This window comes from Bombina bombina, chromosome 1 (genome assembly GCF_027579735.1).
Source record: "Bombina bombina isolate aBomBom1 chromosome 1, aBomBom1.pri, whole genome shotgun sequence".
Taxonomy (NCBI): Eukaryota; Metazoa; Chordata; class Amphibia; order Anura; family Bombinatoridae; genus Bombina; species Bombina bombina.
In genome coordinates this window covers 111,891,169-111,909,817 of record NC_069499.1, presented here as the reverse complement: position 1 = coordinate 111,909,817, position 18,649 = coordinate 111,891,169, and the positions used below count along the sequence as shown (strand labels likewise).

General features: G+C 40.4%; 1 protein-coding gene across 2 annotated transcripts in view; it reads right to left on the bottom strand.

Moving 5' to 3' along the window:
- The window catches only part of GALC (galactosylceramidase), a 163,379-nt gene that overhangs the window by 82,278 nt on the left and 62,452 nt on the right, over nt 1-18,649 (bottom strand). Inside the window, exon 7 of one of the 2 annotated variants that reach the window (XM_053697581.1) lies at nt 10,067-10,197. The exons of the other annotated variant lie outside the window; for it this stretch is intronic. Coding sequence (XP_053553556.1) covers nt 10,067-10,197 — 131 coding nt within the window. The remainder of the gene's footprint in view (nt 1-10,066; nt 10,198-18,649) is intronic. 2 annotated transcript variants of the gene reach the window in all.

Sequence of the window (18,649 nt, the reverse complement as noted above, 5' to 3'; positions counted from 1 at the left end):
TACATGGTCATCTGTCATAAAGTACATTTGCCTATCAACCCTCAGGATGATTCCGTGATTGGAAGCTCATTGTATGTTACTTTCAAGCATTCTCACAATGACTACAAGAAAGATGACTTCAAGTTTTGCTCTCATCATTTTCAAGATCTTTTGATACCTGAAATCCATGGCCTTTGCATTGTCATTTTGCTTTTTCAAGAGGTTTCCAACCCTCCTTTCTTGATTTCGGAATGGACTCACTACCTCCATGCAGCTACTACCGGCTCCCCATATCATTGTTGTTCTCTCTCCATTTGGATTGTGTTGGGCGCCCGGAGGTCGCCTTTAAGGAGGGGGTTCTGTAACATATGCCTGCCTGATACCACTGTCCCTTTAAGACTGCCTTCCCTGCTACTGACAATCATGCTGGTTTGGGCAGTATCTGCATTCAACTTACCTGCCTAATTAATCATTCATGCACCCGATTCCCTCAGCCTCTTTTTAAACTATCTCAGGCCTAATGTGCATTGCATTAGCTTTAAAGTTGTGTTACAGAACAACAGAGGTCTGTGACTGTTACTGCATGGATTTTACCAGCATATTCAAGCTACAGCCTTTCCTTTTAGCTATGCTTAAAATCATCTAAATCACAATTATCCATATAATACCATTTTATTTCCTGGACACTGCTGCTTAACAAACTCTGAACTTTATTCTAAATTACAAGTACTGTATGCATTTGGTTATAATCACTCTCTAATTACTACAACAGAATCTTACTCAGAACTTTATAACTATTCTCTGCTACAAGTTGTCATAGCTGAAATATCCTCCTCCAAATATGTTAATATATTCAGAACTCTGCATCTATGTGTTCAGTTAAAAAGCTTTCATGCTATTCTCCAATATATGCACAAACAGTATTTAATGCCTTTAAAACTTGCAACTTGTCTATCACCTGTGCTGCTCTGCTTATTACTGACATACAGCTCTATATAATATTATGTACTGTGAATCTGCAACAAACCTTAGTTTGGATCTATGAGTCAATCTTCTACCAGTTTATTCTGAAGCCTGAACATCCTACATTGCTATATTTTTCTCTCATGAATCTTGCAGCTACTCCTATTAACTAACTATAAGTCACAGTGAAGCCAGAATATATTTTATACATATGTTGCACTCTCTATGAATTCTACAATAACTTCTTCAACTATGAATCACAGAATATCATCTATCCACATCCAGGATACTCTTCCCCGGGTCAGGGGTCGGTGTCTCCAATTCCCTACCACTGCCCCGAGGGTCTGTGTCCTGAGCGAATATACACCGGAACATGACACTCAGATACTGCTGAGGACACCTGAGTCTGCGAGGAACCGCAGGGCACTGCCTGAGACGGTAACGATACTTGAGGAGGAGACTGTGGCATTGCTTGAACAGAATCCGCCTAAGAGAATGGTGGCTCATTAATAAAAAGTCTGTCTTTATACATCAAGGTTCTTTCAATACAAGAACCACAAAAAGGCAAAGGAGGTTCAACATGGGCACTTAAACAAATCTTGCACTCTAATTCAGGCACAGACTCTAAGTCCATCTTTGTAAAAGATATAGGAAAACAAGTAAAAAAAAAAAATGGTTTTTCAATTTTAAGTACTGTCCCTTTAAATAGACACGTTATAAAAAAAAACCCATAAAAACATAGTAGGACATCGGTTACAGGAACCGCAGCTAAACCGGATAGCCTCCCTTGTTAACAAGCTCACTCTTTGAGTAATAACAGAATGCTTTTAAAACAGTTATAGAAAAACGTCTGGCCCCTCCACATCTTAGCGTTAAGCCTGGGTGCCTACCTGAACCTTGACTTAAACAGTAGAGAATCGACACAGCTGAGGATAAACTGCGTGTGCAACCGTCACAAGTTAAGTGTAGGGAAAAGGCACAAAGTTAAAGTGCGCACTGAAGCCGGGAAAAATAAGCTCCGCTCCTGTGACGTCACATAATGGCCGATACACGTCCGCAACTCGCAACTAAACACAAGTACCGAATAGTGACTGCCCCCTCCTAATAAACTAAAACGACTGAACCCAGAAGTTTAAAACACTGAGCCACCAATAATAATAAAAACTTTACACAAATAAAATGTTTCTCCTCTTTATAATCTCTCTCACACACCGTAGCAGTGCCCTGCAACCTGTCAAAATATCCTGAACTCAGGATAACTCACCCCCATAACCGATGCAGCAAATTTACTCAAGTGCCAGGGATTCTGAATAAAACTGTTCAAAATGGCACTTACCTGCACCTCTGTCCGACAGGGGGACATCTCACCGGCAAGAGAGGAAGCCACTCCTCACAGAGACCCTGGATTGAAGAAGGAACAGAGTAAGCCTACTCTGGCGTTCTGTTAGAGGGCAGCAACCTGTCAGGAAAACAGTGAGGCCCACAAGTTTCTGACTGCTTTAAAGCTACCACAGCCCTACTGAAGACACTGACATGGGATACAGCTAAACCCTGCAGATAAGGAAGATCAGAGCAAACCTGCTCTGGCTTCAAAACAAAAAAATCTTCACCTCCTCCTTGCAGTGAAGGCAAAGAGAATGACTGGGGGTTGTGGGAAGGGAAGTGATACTTAACAGCTTTGCTGTGGTGCTCTTTGCCTCCTCCTGCTGGCCAGGAGTGATATTCCAAACAGTAAGAAAGAAACTGGGTTTCATGACCCTTTAATTAGAACAGGTAAACATCATCTTCAAACAATCCATATTTTACAATGAAAAGGATATAAAAAACAATAGAAATAGCAAAACAAGCACACACAACTTAAAATGTGTGCCATGAATGATTTGTATGGTTTATCTTTCTATGGCGAGCATGAACTCAATGTTACCATATAGCAAAGATCTCATTATTCTGGAACCAAATTTAAAGGGACATGAAACCCAAAAACGTATATACACACATATTAACACATAATATATATCTATATACATATATAATTTACTGGAAACACAGTTTCCATAGACCGCAATGTAAAGGCAATTTTCAGTGCTATTTTCTTTTCTAACACCCCACACCCGCCAGATTTAGCCCCCAAAATACTGCCTGGAGCAGTTTTTTTTTTTTTTTTTTTAAAATGCTACATTTTTTTTTTCTTTTTTAAAAAAAGGACCTCGCATGTTTTTTTAAAAAAAGGGACCACACGTGTTATTTTGGGGGCAATTGGGGTTCATTTTTTAGCCACTTGTAATGGCTGGCAAATTTGCCAGTTTACAGCCACGCCATAAACAACCAGTTTGTGGTTGCGCGATAAATTAGCGCTCCACTTGTAATTTAGCCCTATGTTTGCATAAGCACATTGACACCATCATTACTTGATGCCCTTTAAAATGCCTGTGCTCTAAATCTTGCTGTAATTAGGAAGTATTTCATTCATCTGTTGATTTAGCATTGAAAAGCACCTTTGACCTATACTTTTGAGACTTCCACATTTTCAGTGTCTGTTGCTCATTAACCAGATTTTGCTGCAGTCTACACAAAGGCTGATAAAACAACAACCATTACAGTGTAAAAAAAAAAGTCTTGCAGCTCTCAGAAGTTACCGACCAAATACTTCTCACTTCTATGGCAACTATTTCAAGCAAAAAAATTATAGAATATTCAATAAACATTTAAATTCAAGGAATGTAAAATCCCAATTCTTTCTTTCATGGTTTAGATAAAGCACACAATTATAAACAAATTCCAATGTACTTCTATTATCAAATTTGCTTCATTCTCATGGTATCCTTTGTTAACAGAGCAGCACTACTGGGAGCTAGCTGAACACATTGAGTGAGACAATGAAAAAAGGCTTATATTTGCAGCCACCAATAAGTAGTGCATTGCTGCTCCTGAGCCTACCCAAGTATGCTTTTTTTAACAAAAGGATACCAAGAAAACAAGGCAAGTTAGATAATGGAAGTAAATTGTTAAGTTGTTTAAAATTGCATTAATCAAATTTATTTTTTACTTTACTGTCACTTTAACTAGCCTATATCAGCCAACATATTTTAGATTATAATTAAAAACCTACAGTCTGAGATTTAGTTTGTATTCACTGCTGTAGCACATACATTTTAAGATCCCAATAAAACACAAAAAAAACATAATTTATGTAAGAACTTACCTGATAAATTCATTTCTTTCATATTAGCAAGAGTCCATGAGCTAGTGACGTATGGGATATACATTCCTACCAGGAGGGGCAAAGTTTCCCAAACCTCAAAATGCCTATAAATACACCCCTCACCACACCCACAATTCAGTTTAACGAATAGCCAAGAAGTGGGGTGATAAAAAAGTGCGAAAGCATATAAAATAAGGAATTGGAATAATTGTGCTTTATACAAAAATCATAACCACCACAAAAAAGGGCGGGCCTCATGGACTCTTGCTAATATGAAAGAAATGAATTTATCAGGTAAGTTCTTACATAAATTATGTTTTCATTACCCAAGATGTGGATCTTTCCACACAAGAGTCACTAGAGAGGGAGGGATAAAATAAAGACAGCCAATTCCTGCTGAAAATAATCCACACCCAAAATAAAGTTTAATGAAAAACATAAGCAGAAGATTCAAACTGAAACCGCTGCCTGAAGTACTTTTCTACCAAAAACTGCTTCAGAAGAAGAAAATACATCAAAATGGTAGAATTTAGTAAAAGTATGCAAAGAGGACCAAGTTGCTGCTTTGCAAATCTGATCAATCGAAGCTTCATTCCTAAACGCCCAGGAAGTAGAAACTGAACTAGTAGAATGAGCTGTAATCCTCTGAGGCAGAGTTTTACCCGACTCAACATAGGCAAGATGAATTAAAGATTTCAACCAAGATGCCAAAGAAATGGCAGAAGCTTTCTGGCCTTTTCTAGAACCGGAAAAGATAACAAATAAACTAGAAGTCTTTCGGAAAGACTTAGTAGCTTCAACATAATATTTCAAAGCTCTAACAACATCCAAAGAATGCAACGATTTCTCCTTAGAATTCTTAGGATTAGGACATAATGAAGGAACCACAATTTCTCTACTAATGTTGTTGGAATTCACAACTTTAGGTAAAAATTCAAAAGAAGTTCGCAACACCGCCTTATCCTGATGAAAAATCAGAAAAGGAGACTCACAAGAAAGAGCAGATAATTCAGAAACTCTTCTGGCAGAAGAGATTGCCAAAAGGAACAAAACTTTCCAAGAAAGTAATTTAATGTCCAATGAATGCATAGGTTCAAACGGAGGAGCTTGAAGAGCCCCCAGAACCAAATTCAAACTCCAAGGAGGAGAAATTGACTTAATAACAGGTTTTATACGAACCAAAGCTTGTACAAAACAATGAATATCAGGAAGAATAGCAATCTTTCTGTGAAAAAGAACAGAAAGAGCAGAGATTTGACCTTTCAAGGAACTTGCGGACAAACCCTTATCTAAACCATCCTGAAGAAACTGTAAAATTCTCGGTATTCTAAAAGAATGCCAAGAAAAATGATGAGAAAGACACCAAGAAATATAAGTCTTCCAGACTCTATAATATATCTCTCTAGATACAGATTTACGAGCCTGTAACATAGTATTAATCACAGAGTCAGAGAAACCTCTTTGACCAAGAATCAAGCGTTCAATCTCCATACCTTTAAATTTAAGGATTTCAGATCCTGATGGAAAAAAGGACCTTGCGACAGAAGGTCTGGTCTTAACGGAAGAGTCCACGGTTGGCAAGAGGCCATCCGGACAAGATCCGCAAACCAAAACCTGTGAGGCCATGCCGGAGCTACCAGCAGAACAAACGAGCATTCCTTCAGAATCTTGGAGATTACTCTTGGAAGAAGAACTAGAGGCGGAAAGATATAGGCAGGATGATACTTCCAAGGAAGTGATAATGCATCCACTGCCTCCGCCTGAGGATCCCGGGATCTGGACAGATACCTGGGAAGTTTCTTGTTTAGATGAGACGCCATCAGATCTATTTCTGGAAGTTCCCACATTTGAACAATCTGAAGAAATACCTCTGGGTGAAGAGACCATTCGCCCGGATGCAACGTTTGGCGACTGAGATAATCCGCTTCCCAATTGTCTATACCTGGGATATGAACCGCAGAGATTAGACAGGAGCTGGATTCCGCCCAAAACAAAATTCGAGATACTTCTTTCATAGCCAGAGGACTGTGAGTCCCTCCTTGATGATTGATGTATGCCACAGTTGTGACATTGTCTGTCTGAAAACAAATGAACGATTCTCTCTTCAGAAGAGGCCAAAACTGAAGAGTTCTGAAAATTGCACGGAGTTCCAAAATATTGATCGGTAATCTCACCTCCTGAGATTCCCAAACTCCTTGTGCCGTCAGAGATCCCCACACAGCTCCCCAACCTGTGAGACTTGCATCTGTTGAAATTACAGTCCAGGTCGGAAGCACAAAAGAAGCCCCCTGAATTAAACGAAGGTGATCTGTCCACCACGTTAGAGAGTGTCGTACAATTGGTTTTAAAGATATTAATTGAGATATCTTTGTGTAATCCTTGCACCATTGATTCAGCATACAGAGCTGAAGAGGTCGCATGTGAAAACGAGCAAAGGGGATCGCGTCCGATGCAGCAGTCATAAGACCTAGAATTTCCATGCATAAGGCTACCGAAGGGAATGATTGTGACTGAAGGTTTCGACAAGCTGAAATCAATTTTAGACGTCTCTTGTCTGTTAAAGACAGAGTCATGGACACTGAATCTATCTGGAAACCCAGAAAGGTTACCCTTGTCTGAGGAATCAATGAACTTTTTGGTAAATTGATCCTCCAACCATGATCTTGAAGAAACAACACAAGTCGATTCGTATATGAGATTCTGCTAAATGTAAAGACTGAGCAAGTACCAAGATATCGTCCAAATAAGGAAATACCACAATACCCTGTTCTCTGATTACAGACAGAAGGGCACCGAGAACCTTTGTAAAAATTCTTGGAGCTGTAGCTAGGCCAAACGGCAGAGCCACAAACTGGTAATGCTTGTCCAGAAAAGAGAATCTCAGGAACTGATAATGATCTGGATGAATCGGAATATGCCGATATGCATCCTGTAAATCTATTGTGGACATATAATGCCCTTGCTGAACAAAAGGCAAGATAGTCCTTACAGTTACCATTTTGAACGTTGGTATCCTTACATAACGATTCAATATTTTTAGATCCAGAACTGGTCTGAAGGAATTCTCCTTCTTTGGTACAATGAAGAGATTTGAATAAAACCCCATCCCCTGTTCCGGAACTGGAACTGGCATAATTACTCCAGCCAACTCTAGATCTGAAACACAATTCAGAAATGCTTGAGCTTTCACTGGATTTACTGGGACACGGGAAAGAAAAAATCTCTTTGCAGGAGGTCTCATCTTGAAACCAATTCTGTACCCTTCTGAAACAATGTTCTGAATCCAAAGATTGTGAACAGAATTGATCCAAATTTCTTTGAAAAAACATAACCTGCCCCCTACCAGCTGAGCTGGAATGAGGGCCGCACCTTCATGTGGACTTAGAAACAGGCTTTGCCTTTCTAGCAGGCTTGGATTTATTCCAGACTGGAGATGGTTTCCAAACTGAAACTGCTCCTGAGAATGAAGGATCAGGCTTTTGTTCTTTGTTGAAACGAAAGGAACGAAAACGATTATTAGCCCTGTTTTTACCCTTAGATTTTTTATCCTGTGGTAAAAAAGTTCCTTTCCCACCAGTAACAGTTGAGATAATAGAATCCAACTGAGAACCAAATAATTTGTTACCCTGGAAAGAAATGGAAAGTAGAGTTGATTTAGAAGCCATATCAGCATTCCAAGTCTTAAGCCATAAAGCTCTTCTAGCTAAAATAGCTAGAGACATAAACCTGACATCAACTCTGATAATATCAAAAATGGCATCACAGATAAAATTATTAGCATGCTGAAGAAGAATAATAATATTATGAGAATCATGATCTGTTACTTGTTGCGCTAAAGTTTCCAACCAAAAAGTTGAAGCTGCAGCAACATCAGCCAATGATATAGCAGGTCTAAGAAGATTACCTGAACACAGATAAGCTTTTCTTAGAAAGGATTCAATTTTCCTATCTAAAGGATCCTTAAACGAAGTACCATCTGACGTAGGAATAGTAGTACGTTTAGCAAGGGTAGAAATAGCCCCATCAACTCTAGGGATTTTGTCCCAAAATTCTAATCTGTCAGACGGCACAGGATATAATTGCTTAAAACGTTTAGAAGGAGTAAATGAATTACCCAATTTATCCCATTCTTTGGAAATTACTTCAGAAATAGCATTAGGAACAGGAAAAACTTCTGGAATAACCACAGGAGATTTAAATACCTTATCTAAACGTTTAGAATTAGTATCAAGAGGACCAGAATCCTCTATTTCTAAAGCAATTAGTACTTCTTTAAGTAAAGAACGAATAAATTCCATTTTAAATAAATATGAAGATTTATCAGCATCAATCTCTGAGACAGAATCCTCTGAACCAGAAGAGTCATCAGAATCAGAATGATGATGTTCATTTAAAAATTCATCTGTAGAGAGAGAAGTTTTAAAAGAATTTTTATGTTTACTAGAAGGAGAAATAACAGACATAGCCTTCTTGATGGATTCAGAAACAAAATCTCTTATGTTATCAGGAACATTCTGCACCTTAGATGTTGAAGGAACTGCAACAGGCAATGGTACATTACTAAAGGAAATATTAACTGCATTAACAAGTTTGTCATGACAATTAATACAAACAACAGCCAGAGGAATAGCTACCAAAAGTTTACAGCAGATACACTTAGCTTTGGTAGTTCCAGCACTAGACAGCGATTTTCCTGAAGTATCTTCTGACTCAGATGCAACGTGAGACATCTTGCAATATGTAAGAGAAAAAACAACATATAAAGCAAAATTGATCAAATTCCTTAAATGACAGTTTCAGGAATGGGAAAAAATGCCAAAGAACAAGCTTCTAGCAACCAGAAGCAATGAAAAATGAGACTTAAATAATGTGGAGACAAAGCGACGCCCATATTTTTTAGCGCCAAATAAGACGCCCACATTATTTGGCGCCTAAATGCTTTTGGCGCCAAAAATGACGCCACATCCGGAACGCCAACATTTTTGGCGCAAAAGAACGTCAAAAAATGACGCAACTTCCGGCGACACGGATGACGCCGGAAACGGAAAAGATTTTTTGCGCCAAAAAAGTCCGCGCCAAGAATGACGCAATAAAATGAAGCATTTTCAGCCCCCGCGAGCCTAACAGCCCACAGGGAAAAAAAAGAGTCAAATTTTAAGGTAAGAAAAAATGATTGATTCAAATGCATTATCCCAAATATGAAACTGACTGTCTGAAAATAAGGAATGTTGAACATTCTGAGTCAAGGCAAATAAATGTTTGAATACATATATTTAGAACTTTATAAACAAAGTGCCCAACCATAGCTTAGAGTGTCATAGAAAATAAGATTTACTTACCCCAGGACACTCATCTACATGTTTGTAGAAAGCCAAACCAGTACTGAAACGAGAATCAGCAGAGGTAATGGTATATAAATAAGAGTATATCGTCGATCTGAAAAGGGAGGTAAGAGATGAATCTCTACGACCGATAACAGAGAACCTATGAAATAGACCCCGTAGAAGGAGATCACTGCATTCAAATAGGCAATACTCTCCTCACATCCCTCTGACATTCACTGCACGCTGAGAGGAAAACCGGGCTCCAACTTGCTGCGGAGCGCATATCAACGTAGAATCTAGCACAAACTTACTTCACCACCTCCATAGGAGGCAAAGTTTGTAAAACTGAATTGTGGGTGTGGTGAGGGGTGTATTTATAGGCATTTTGAGGTTTGGGAAACTTTGCCCCTCCTGGTAGGAATGTATATCCCATACGTCACTAGCTCATGAACTCTTGCTAATTACATGAAAGAAACAATACTAAATGTCAGTGTTAATATGGATGCAAATACAATTTTGACTTCCAATTAGCTAGGACTTTAACAGAACAGCACAAGTTATAACAATAAAATCAAGCTTTTTATTAATAAATCCCTACCCTATTGCATCGACCACTCTTAGAAGCTCAGGATCATGCAGCATGTGAAAGGAAATTGGCTCCCACAGGTTATCACTGGCTATGATACCCACTCGGCCCAAACCTCTCTTATCCAGTGTGTAGCGCAAAAGCTTAACAGAGAAGCAGAGTTAAAATAGTCAAAAAGATCAAAGAAAAAAAAACAGAATTTATGCTTACCTGATAAATTACTTTCTCTTGTGGTGTATCCAGTCCACGGGTTCATCCTTTACTTGTGGGATATTCTCATTCCCTACAGGAAGTGGCAAAGAGAGCACACAGCAGACCTGTCCATATAGCTCCCCCTCTAGCTCCACCCCCCAGTCATTCGACCGAAGGTTAGGAAGAAAAAGGAGAAGCCATAGGGTGCAGTGGTGACTGTAGTTTAACTAAAAATCTACCTGACTAATAGTCAGGGCGGGCCGTGGACTGGATACACCACAAGAGAAAGTAATTTATCAGGTAAGCATAAATTCTGTTTTCTCTTGTAAGGTGTATCCAGTCCACGGGTTCATCCTTTACTTGTGGGATACCAATACCAAAGCTTTAGGACACGGATGAAGGGAGGGAACAAGACAGGTACCTTAAACGGAAGGCACCACTGCTTGTAAAACATTTCTCCCAAAAATAGCCTCCGAAGAAGCAAAAGTATCGAATTTGTAAAATTTGGAAAAAGTATGCAGCGAAGACCAAGTCACTGCCTTACAAATCTGTTCAACAGAAGCCTCATTTTTAAAAGCCCATGTGGAAGCCACTGCTCTGGTAGAATGAGCAGTAATTGTTTCAGGAGGCTGCTGGCCAGCAGTCTCATAGGCCAGACGGATGATGCTTTTCAGCCAAAAGGAAAGAGAGGTAGCAGTTGCCTTCTGACCTCTCCTCTTACCAGAAAAGATAACAAACAATGAAGCTGTTTGTCTGAAATCCTTAGTTGCTTGTAAAGCAAAGAACCACATCAAGATTGTGTAACAAACGTTCCTTCTTCGAAGAAGGATTAGGACACAGAGAAGGAACAACAATTTCCTGGTTAATATTCTTATTAGACACAACCTTAGGAAGAAAACCGGGTTTAGTACGCAAAACTACCTTATCTGCATGGAACACCAAGTAAGGTGAGTCACACTGTAAAGCAGATAACTCTGAAACTCTTCGAGCAGAAGAGATAGCTACCAAAAACAAAACTTTCCAAGATAAAAGCTTAATATCTATGGAATGTAAAGGTTCAAACGGAACACCTTGCAGAACTGAAAGGACTAAATTCAGACTCCATGGCGGAGCCACAGGTCTATAAACAGGCTTGATTCTGACTAAAGCCTGAGTAAACACTTGAACGTCTGGTACCTCTGCCAGACGTTTGTGTAAAAGAATAGACAAAGCAGATATCTGTCCCTTTAAGGAACTAGCTGACAATCTTTTCTCCAATCCGTCTTGGAGACAATATCCTGGGAATCCTAATCTTACTCAATGAGTAACCCTTGGATTCGCACCAACAAAGATATTTTCGCCAAATCTTATGGTAGATTTTCCTGGTGACAGGCTTTCTAGCCTGAATCAGGGTATCGATAACCGACTCAGAGAACCCACGCTTAGATAGAATTAGGCGTTCAATCTCCAAGCAGTCAAACGCAGAGAAATTAGATTTGGATGTTTGAAAGGACCTTGAAGTAGAAGGTCCTGCCTCATTAGCAGAGTCCATGGTGGAACGGATGACATGTCCACTAGGTCTGCATACCAGGTCCTGCGTGGCCACGCAGGCGCTATTAGAATCACCGACGCCCTCTCCTGCTTGATTCTGGCAACCAGGCGAGGAAGGAGAGGAAACGGTGGAAACACATAGGCCCGATTGAAGGACCAAGGCGCTGCTAGAGCATCTATCAACACCGCCTGGGGATCCCGGGACCTGGACCCATAAAGAGGAAGTTTGGCATTCTGACGGGACGCCATCAGATCCAATTCTGGAGTGCCCCATAGCTGAGTCAGCTGGGCAAATACCTCCGGGTGGAGTTCCCACTCCCCCGGATGAAAAGTCTGACGACTTAGAAAATCCGCCTCCCAGTTGTCTACTCCTGGGATGTGAATTGCTGAGAGGTGGCAAGAGTGATCCTCCGCCCACCTGATTATTTTGTTTACTTCCATCATTGCTAGGGGACTCCTTGTTCCCCCTTGATGGTTGATGTAAGCTACAGTCGTGATGTTGTCCGACTGAAATCTGATGAATTTGGCCGCAGCTAGCTGCGGCCATGCCTGAAGAGCGTTGAATATCGCCCTCAGTTCCAGAATGTTTATCGGGAGAAGAGCTTCTTCCCGAGACCATAAGCCCTGAGATTTCAGGGAGTCCCAGACTGCACCCCAGCCCAATAGACTGGCGTCGGTCGTAACGATGATCCACTCTGGTCTGTGGAAACGCATTCCCTGAGACAGGTGATCCTGAGACAACCACCAGAGAAGAGAATCGCTGGTCTCCTGGTCCAACTGTATTTGAGGAGACAAATCTGCATAATCCCCATTCCACTGTTTGAGCATGCATAGTTGCAGTGGTCTGAGGTGTATCCGTGCAAAAGGGACTATGTCCATTGCCGCTACCATTAGTCCGATTGTCTCCATGCAGTGAGCTACAGACGGCCGCGGAATGGAATGAAGAGCTCGGCAAGTAGTTAAGAGTTTTAACTTTCTGACCTCCGTCAGAAATATTTTCATTTCCACCGAGTCTATTAAGGTTTCTAGGAAGGAAACTCTTGTGAGGGGGGAGAGAGAACTCTTTTTGATGTTCACCTTCCACCCGTGAGACCTCAGAAAGGCCAATACAATTTCCGTGTGAGACTTGGCTCTTTGGAAAGTCGACGTCTGAATTAAGATGTCGTCTAGGTAAGGCGCCACTGCTATGCCCTGCGGTCTTAGAACCGCCAGGAGGGACCCTAGCACCTTTGTGAAAATTCTGGGAGCAGTGGCCAACCCGAAAGGAAGAGCCACAAACTGATAATGCTTGTCCAGAAAGGCGAACCTGAGAAACTGGTGATGATCTTTGTGGATAGGAATGTGCAGATACGCATCCTGTAGATCCACGGTAGTCATATATTGAGCCTCCTGGATCATTGGTAAGATTGTCCGAATGGTCTCCATCTTGAATGACGGGACCCTGAGGAATTTGTTTAGAATTTTGAGATCCAGGATTGGTCTGAAAGTTCCTTCTTTTTTGGGAACCACAAACAGGTTTGAGTAAAAACCCAGCCCTTGTTCCACAATTGGAACTGGGTGGATCACTCCCATTGTATGTAGATCTTCTACACAGCGTAAGAACGCCTCTTTCTTTATCTGGTCTGTAGACAAACGAGAAATGTGGAACCTTCCCCTTGGAGGGGAGTCCTTGAATTCTAGAAGATATCCCTGGAATAGAATCTCTAAGGCCCAGGGATCGTGTACGTCTCTTGCCCAGGCCTGAGCGAAGAGAGAGAGTCTGCCCCCCACTAGATCCGGTCCCGGATCGGGGGCTACCCCTTCATGCTGTCTTGGAGGCAGCTGCAGGCTTCTTGGCCTGTTTACCCTTGTTCCAGCCCTGGTAAGGTTTCCAGGCTGCCCTGGGTTGTGAAGTGTTACCCTCTTGCTTTGCAGCAGGGGAGGATGAAGTGAGACCGCTCCTGAAATTTCGAAAGGAACGAAAATGATTTTGTTTGTTTTTTGTCTTAAAGGACTTGTCCTGAGGGAGAGCATGGCCTTTTCCCCCAGTGATTTCTGAGATAATCTCTTTCAATTCAGGTCCGAAAAGGGTCTTTCCTTTGAAAGGGATGTTCAGTAGTTTGGATTTTGATGACACATCGGCCGACCAGGACTTCAGCCATAGCGCCCTGCGCGCCAGAATGGCGAAACCTGAATTATTTGCCGCTAACTTAGCTAGTTGGAAAGCGGCATCTGTGATAAAAGAATTAGCCAGCTTAAGAGCCTTAATTCTGTCCATAATGTCCTCATATGAGGTCTCCGTCTGGAGCGCCTCGAACCAGAAAGCAGCTGCAGTAGTTACAGGAACAATGCACGCTATAGGTTGGAGAAGAAAACCTTGTTGAACAAAAATTTTCTTAAGTAAACCCTCTAATTTTTTATCCATAGGGTCTTTAAAAGCACAACTGTCCTCAATTGATATGGTTGTGCGTTTAGCAAGTGATGAAACAGCCCCCTCCACCTTAGGGACCGTCTGCCACGAGTCCTGCGTGGTGTCAGATATGGGGAACATTTTCTTAAAAACAGGAGGGGGAACAAACGGAATACCTGGTCTATCCCACTCCCTAGTTACTATATCCGCAATCCTCTTAGGAACCACCAAAGGGTCGCAGTCATCCAGAGTAACTAGTACCTCCCTGAGCAATAAGCGGAGGTGTTCTAGTTTAAATTTAAATGCCAACGTATATGAGTCTGTCTGAGGAGCAACCTTTCCCGAATCGGAAATTTCTCCCTCAGACGGCACATCCCTCGACCCCATTTCAGAGCGTTGTGAGTGTATATCGGATACGGCTACTAAAGCGTCAGAATGCTCAGAATCTGTTCTTAAAACAGAGCTATCACGCTTTGCAGGTAACATAGGCAGTTTAGATAAAAACACTGAGAGGGTATTATCCATAACTGCCGCCAAGTCTTGCAAGGTAAAAGAGTTAGACGCACTAGAGATGCTAGGCGTCGCTTGAGTGGGCGTAACTGGTTGTGACACTTGGGGAGAGGATAACGGCTAACCTCATTAACTTCTGTCTGAGAATCATCTTGGGCCACATTTTTAAGTGCAACAATATGTTCTTTAAAATGTATAGACATATCAGTACAAGTGGGACACATTCTGAGAGGGGGTTCCACCATGGCTTCTAAACACATTGAACAAGGATTTTCCTTAGTGTCAGACATGTTTAACAGACTAGTAGTAAGACAAACAGGCTTAGAAAACACTTTAATCAAGTAAAAACACACTTTGCAAAAAACGTTACTGTGCCTTTAAGAGATAAAAAAGGCACACAATTTTCCAAAACAGTGAAAAATGCAGCAAACTTTTCGAAATTTTCACAGTATGTACCTAAAGAATTGGTAAGATTGCACAACTAGCAAGAAAAACGATTAACCCCTTAATGCCCAAACCGGATCAATAGCAAGCTAACAACCGGTTAAAACGACTTCAGCACCTTGCCACAGCTCTGCTGTGGCCCTACCTGCCCTTAGGAACCAGATTTGTGGGGAAAAAGCTTCTTATAGGCCCTCAAACTGCAGCAGGACCCTCCATGTGAAACAGCCTGAAGATCTAGTCAGTCTAACTGCGCATCTGAGGCGCAAAATTAGGCCCCTCCCACCTTACTCCGGTGTTGTGAGGCCTAAAGAAACACTCCTAAGTGTTATATTAATAGCCATGTGGGTAACAACCCCTGAAAGAAACCCAAAGGAACCTCAAAATGTCTCAAAAAACGATATTTATTAGTAAAAAAACGTTTGCCATAAAATAGTGTCAACCAGCCTAAATTAGCCCTGTTCTGTAAGCTTGTAATTCCATACTTAGTCTCTGAATAAAGCTTACCCTTCCCTCATGGGGATCTCATCAGTCCTTTTCTAGCATTATCACAGTCTTGTCTAGAAATAAATGACTGAACATACCTTAGTGCAGCCTAACCTGCAAACCGTTCCCCCCAACTGAACTTTTCTGGTACTCCTCAGTCCTTTGTGGGAACAGCAGTGGATTTTAGTTACAACATGCTAAAATCATTTTCCTCCCTGCAGAAATCTTCATCTCTTTTCTGCAGGAGAGTAAATAGTACAAACCGGTACCATTTAAAATAAACTTTTGCTTGTAGAACAAAAACTACAAATCTAACACCACATTCACTTTACCCTTCCGAGAGGGACCCTATTGCTTAGAGCCGGCAAAGAGAATGACTGGGGGGTGGAGCTAGAGGGGGAGCTATATGGACAGCTCTGCTGTGTGCTCTCTTTGCCACTTCCTGTTAGGAAGGAGAATATCCCACAAGTAAAGGATGAACCCGTGGACTGGATACACCTTACAAGAGAAATATATTTTAAAAGCAAAAAGAGAATTCAAAATTTAATTAAAAAAACAACAACAAAAAACAGAGGACCACGTTTACTTGGACATAAAATATTTTTTAAATGTATCAACAGGAATTAAATAAAAAAAAAAAAAACTCAAGTATGTTTTTATAATATGCTGCTTTATATAGGCTTTATTCAGCAAATCCTTCAACTTCCATACCCCCTAGCCCACAAGTATGCACTCTCAGTCAAGCTGGGCATGCACAAGAATGCACTTTTACCATTGTATATTCACAGCAAGTGCCAGTGTTGAGTTTTATAAATTTTTACTATCTCAGGGCACGATAACATTTTTAATTTAGTCATTGTTGTTATTTCTAATAGAGAAAATTTGGAACTTCGGCTTGACATTATTTATCATCACTGGACAAAAGTGTCCAGGTACATTAGTACCACGGGACACTGCGCAGACAGTGAAAACAAAAAGTGAGTGATAAGAATGTTGTGAATATTTGTAAAAAGCTGACTAGAAAACATCACATAAGTTTCTGTATGTAAACAAGAAAGGTATTTTACCTCAACAGTTTCTTAGTAGCCACATCCCATTGAAAAGGGCCTTTAAGCATCCAATCAGTATGTGTGTCCTGGGGCTTACAATGCAGCATGCATATGACATGCAGGCACAGTCGCTTTATTTCCCACCACAGTTTACGGAGGTTTACCATGAAATCTCGTGGGATTATAGTGGAATCTCACAAGAGCACACGGATGATGCCGATTGGTTATTGTTTTGTAAAAAAAAAAAAAAAAAGAGTAGCTGAGGGATAACTGCTCGAAAAACTGCTTGAAGAACACTTTCTTCATGTGATATTTTCTGCTCAGATTTTTACAGATATATGAATCACTTTCAAGGAATTTAACACACAAACACAAACACACACATATATATATATATATAAAACATAATTTATGTAAGAACTTACCTGATAAATTCATTTCTTTCATATTAGCAAGAGTCCATGAGCTAGTGACGTATGGGATATACATTCCTACCAGGAGGGGCAATGTTTCCCAAACCTCAAAATGCCTATAAATACACCCCTCACCACACCCACAATTCAGTTTAACGAATAGCCAAGAAGTGGGGTGATAAAAAAGTGCGAAAGCATAAAAAATAAGGAATTGGAATAATTGTGCTTTATACAAAATCATAACCACCACAAAAAAAGGGCGGGCCTCATGGACTCATGCTAATATGAAAGAAATGAATTTATCAGGTAAGTTCTTACATAAATTATGTTTTCTTTCATGTAATTAGCAAGAGTCCATGAGCTAGTGACGTATGGGATAATGATTACCCAAGATGTGGATCTTTCCACACAAGAGTCACTAGAGAGGGAGGGATAAAATAAAGACAGCCAATTCCTGCTGAAAATAATCCACACCCAAAATAAAGTTTAATGAAAAACATAAGCAGAAGATTCAAACTGAAACCGCTGCCTGAAGTACTTTTCTACCAAAAACTGCTTCAGAAGAAGAAAATACATCAAAATGGTAGAATTTAGTAAAAGTATGCAAAGAGGACCAAGTTGCTGCTTTGCAAATCTGATCAACCGAAGCTTCATTCCTAAACGCCCAGGAAGTAGAAACTGACCTAGTAGAATGAGCTGTAATCCTCTGAGGCGGAGTTTTACCCGACTCAACATAGGCAAGATGAATTAAAGATTTCAACCAAGATGCCAAAGAAATGGCAGAAGCTTTCTGGCCTTTTCTAGAACCGGAAAAGATAACAAATAGACTAGAAGTCTTTCGGAAAGACTTAGTAGCTTCAACATAATATTTCAAAGCTCTAACAACATCCAAAGAATGCAACGATTTCTCCTTAGAATTCTTAGGATTAGGACATAATGAAGGAACCACAATTTTTCTACTAATGTTGTTGGAATTCACAACTTTAGGTAAAAATTCAAAAGAAGTTCGCAACACCGCCTTATCCTGATGAAAAATCAGAAAAGGAGACTCACAAGAAAGAGCAGATAATTCAGAAACTCTTCTGGCAGAAGAGATGGCCAAAAGGAACAAAACTTTCCAAGAAAGTAATTTAATGTCCAATGAATGCATAGGTTCAAACGGAGGAGCTTGAAGAGCTCTCAGAACCAAATTCAAACTCCAAGGAGGAGAAATTGACTTAATGACAGGTTTTATACGAACCAAAGCTTGTACAAAACAATGAATATCAGGAAGAATAGCAATCTTTCTGTGAAAAAGAACAGAAAGAGCAGAGATTTGTCCATTCAAGGAACTTGCAGACAAACCCTTATCTAAACCATCCTGAAGAAACTGTAAAATTCTCGGTATTCTAAAAGAATGCCAAGAAAAATGATGAGAAAGACACCAAGAAATATAAGTCTTCCAGACTCTATAATATATCTCTCTAGATACAGATTTACGAGCCTGTAACATAGTATTAATCACAGAGTCAGAGAAACCTCTTTGACCAAGAATCAAGCGTTCAATCTCCATACCTTTAAATTTAAGGATTTCAGATCCTGATGG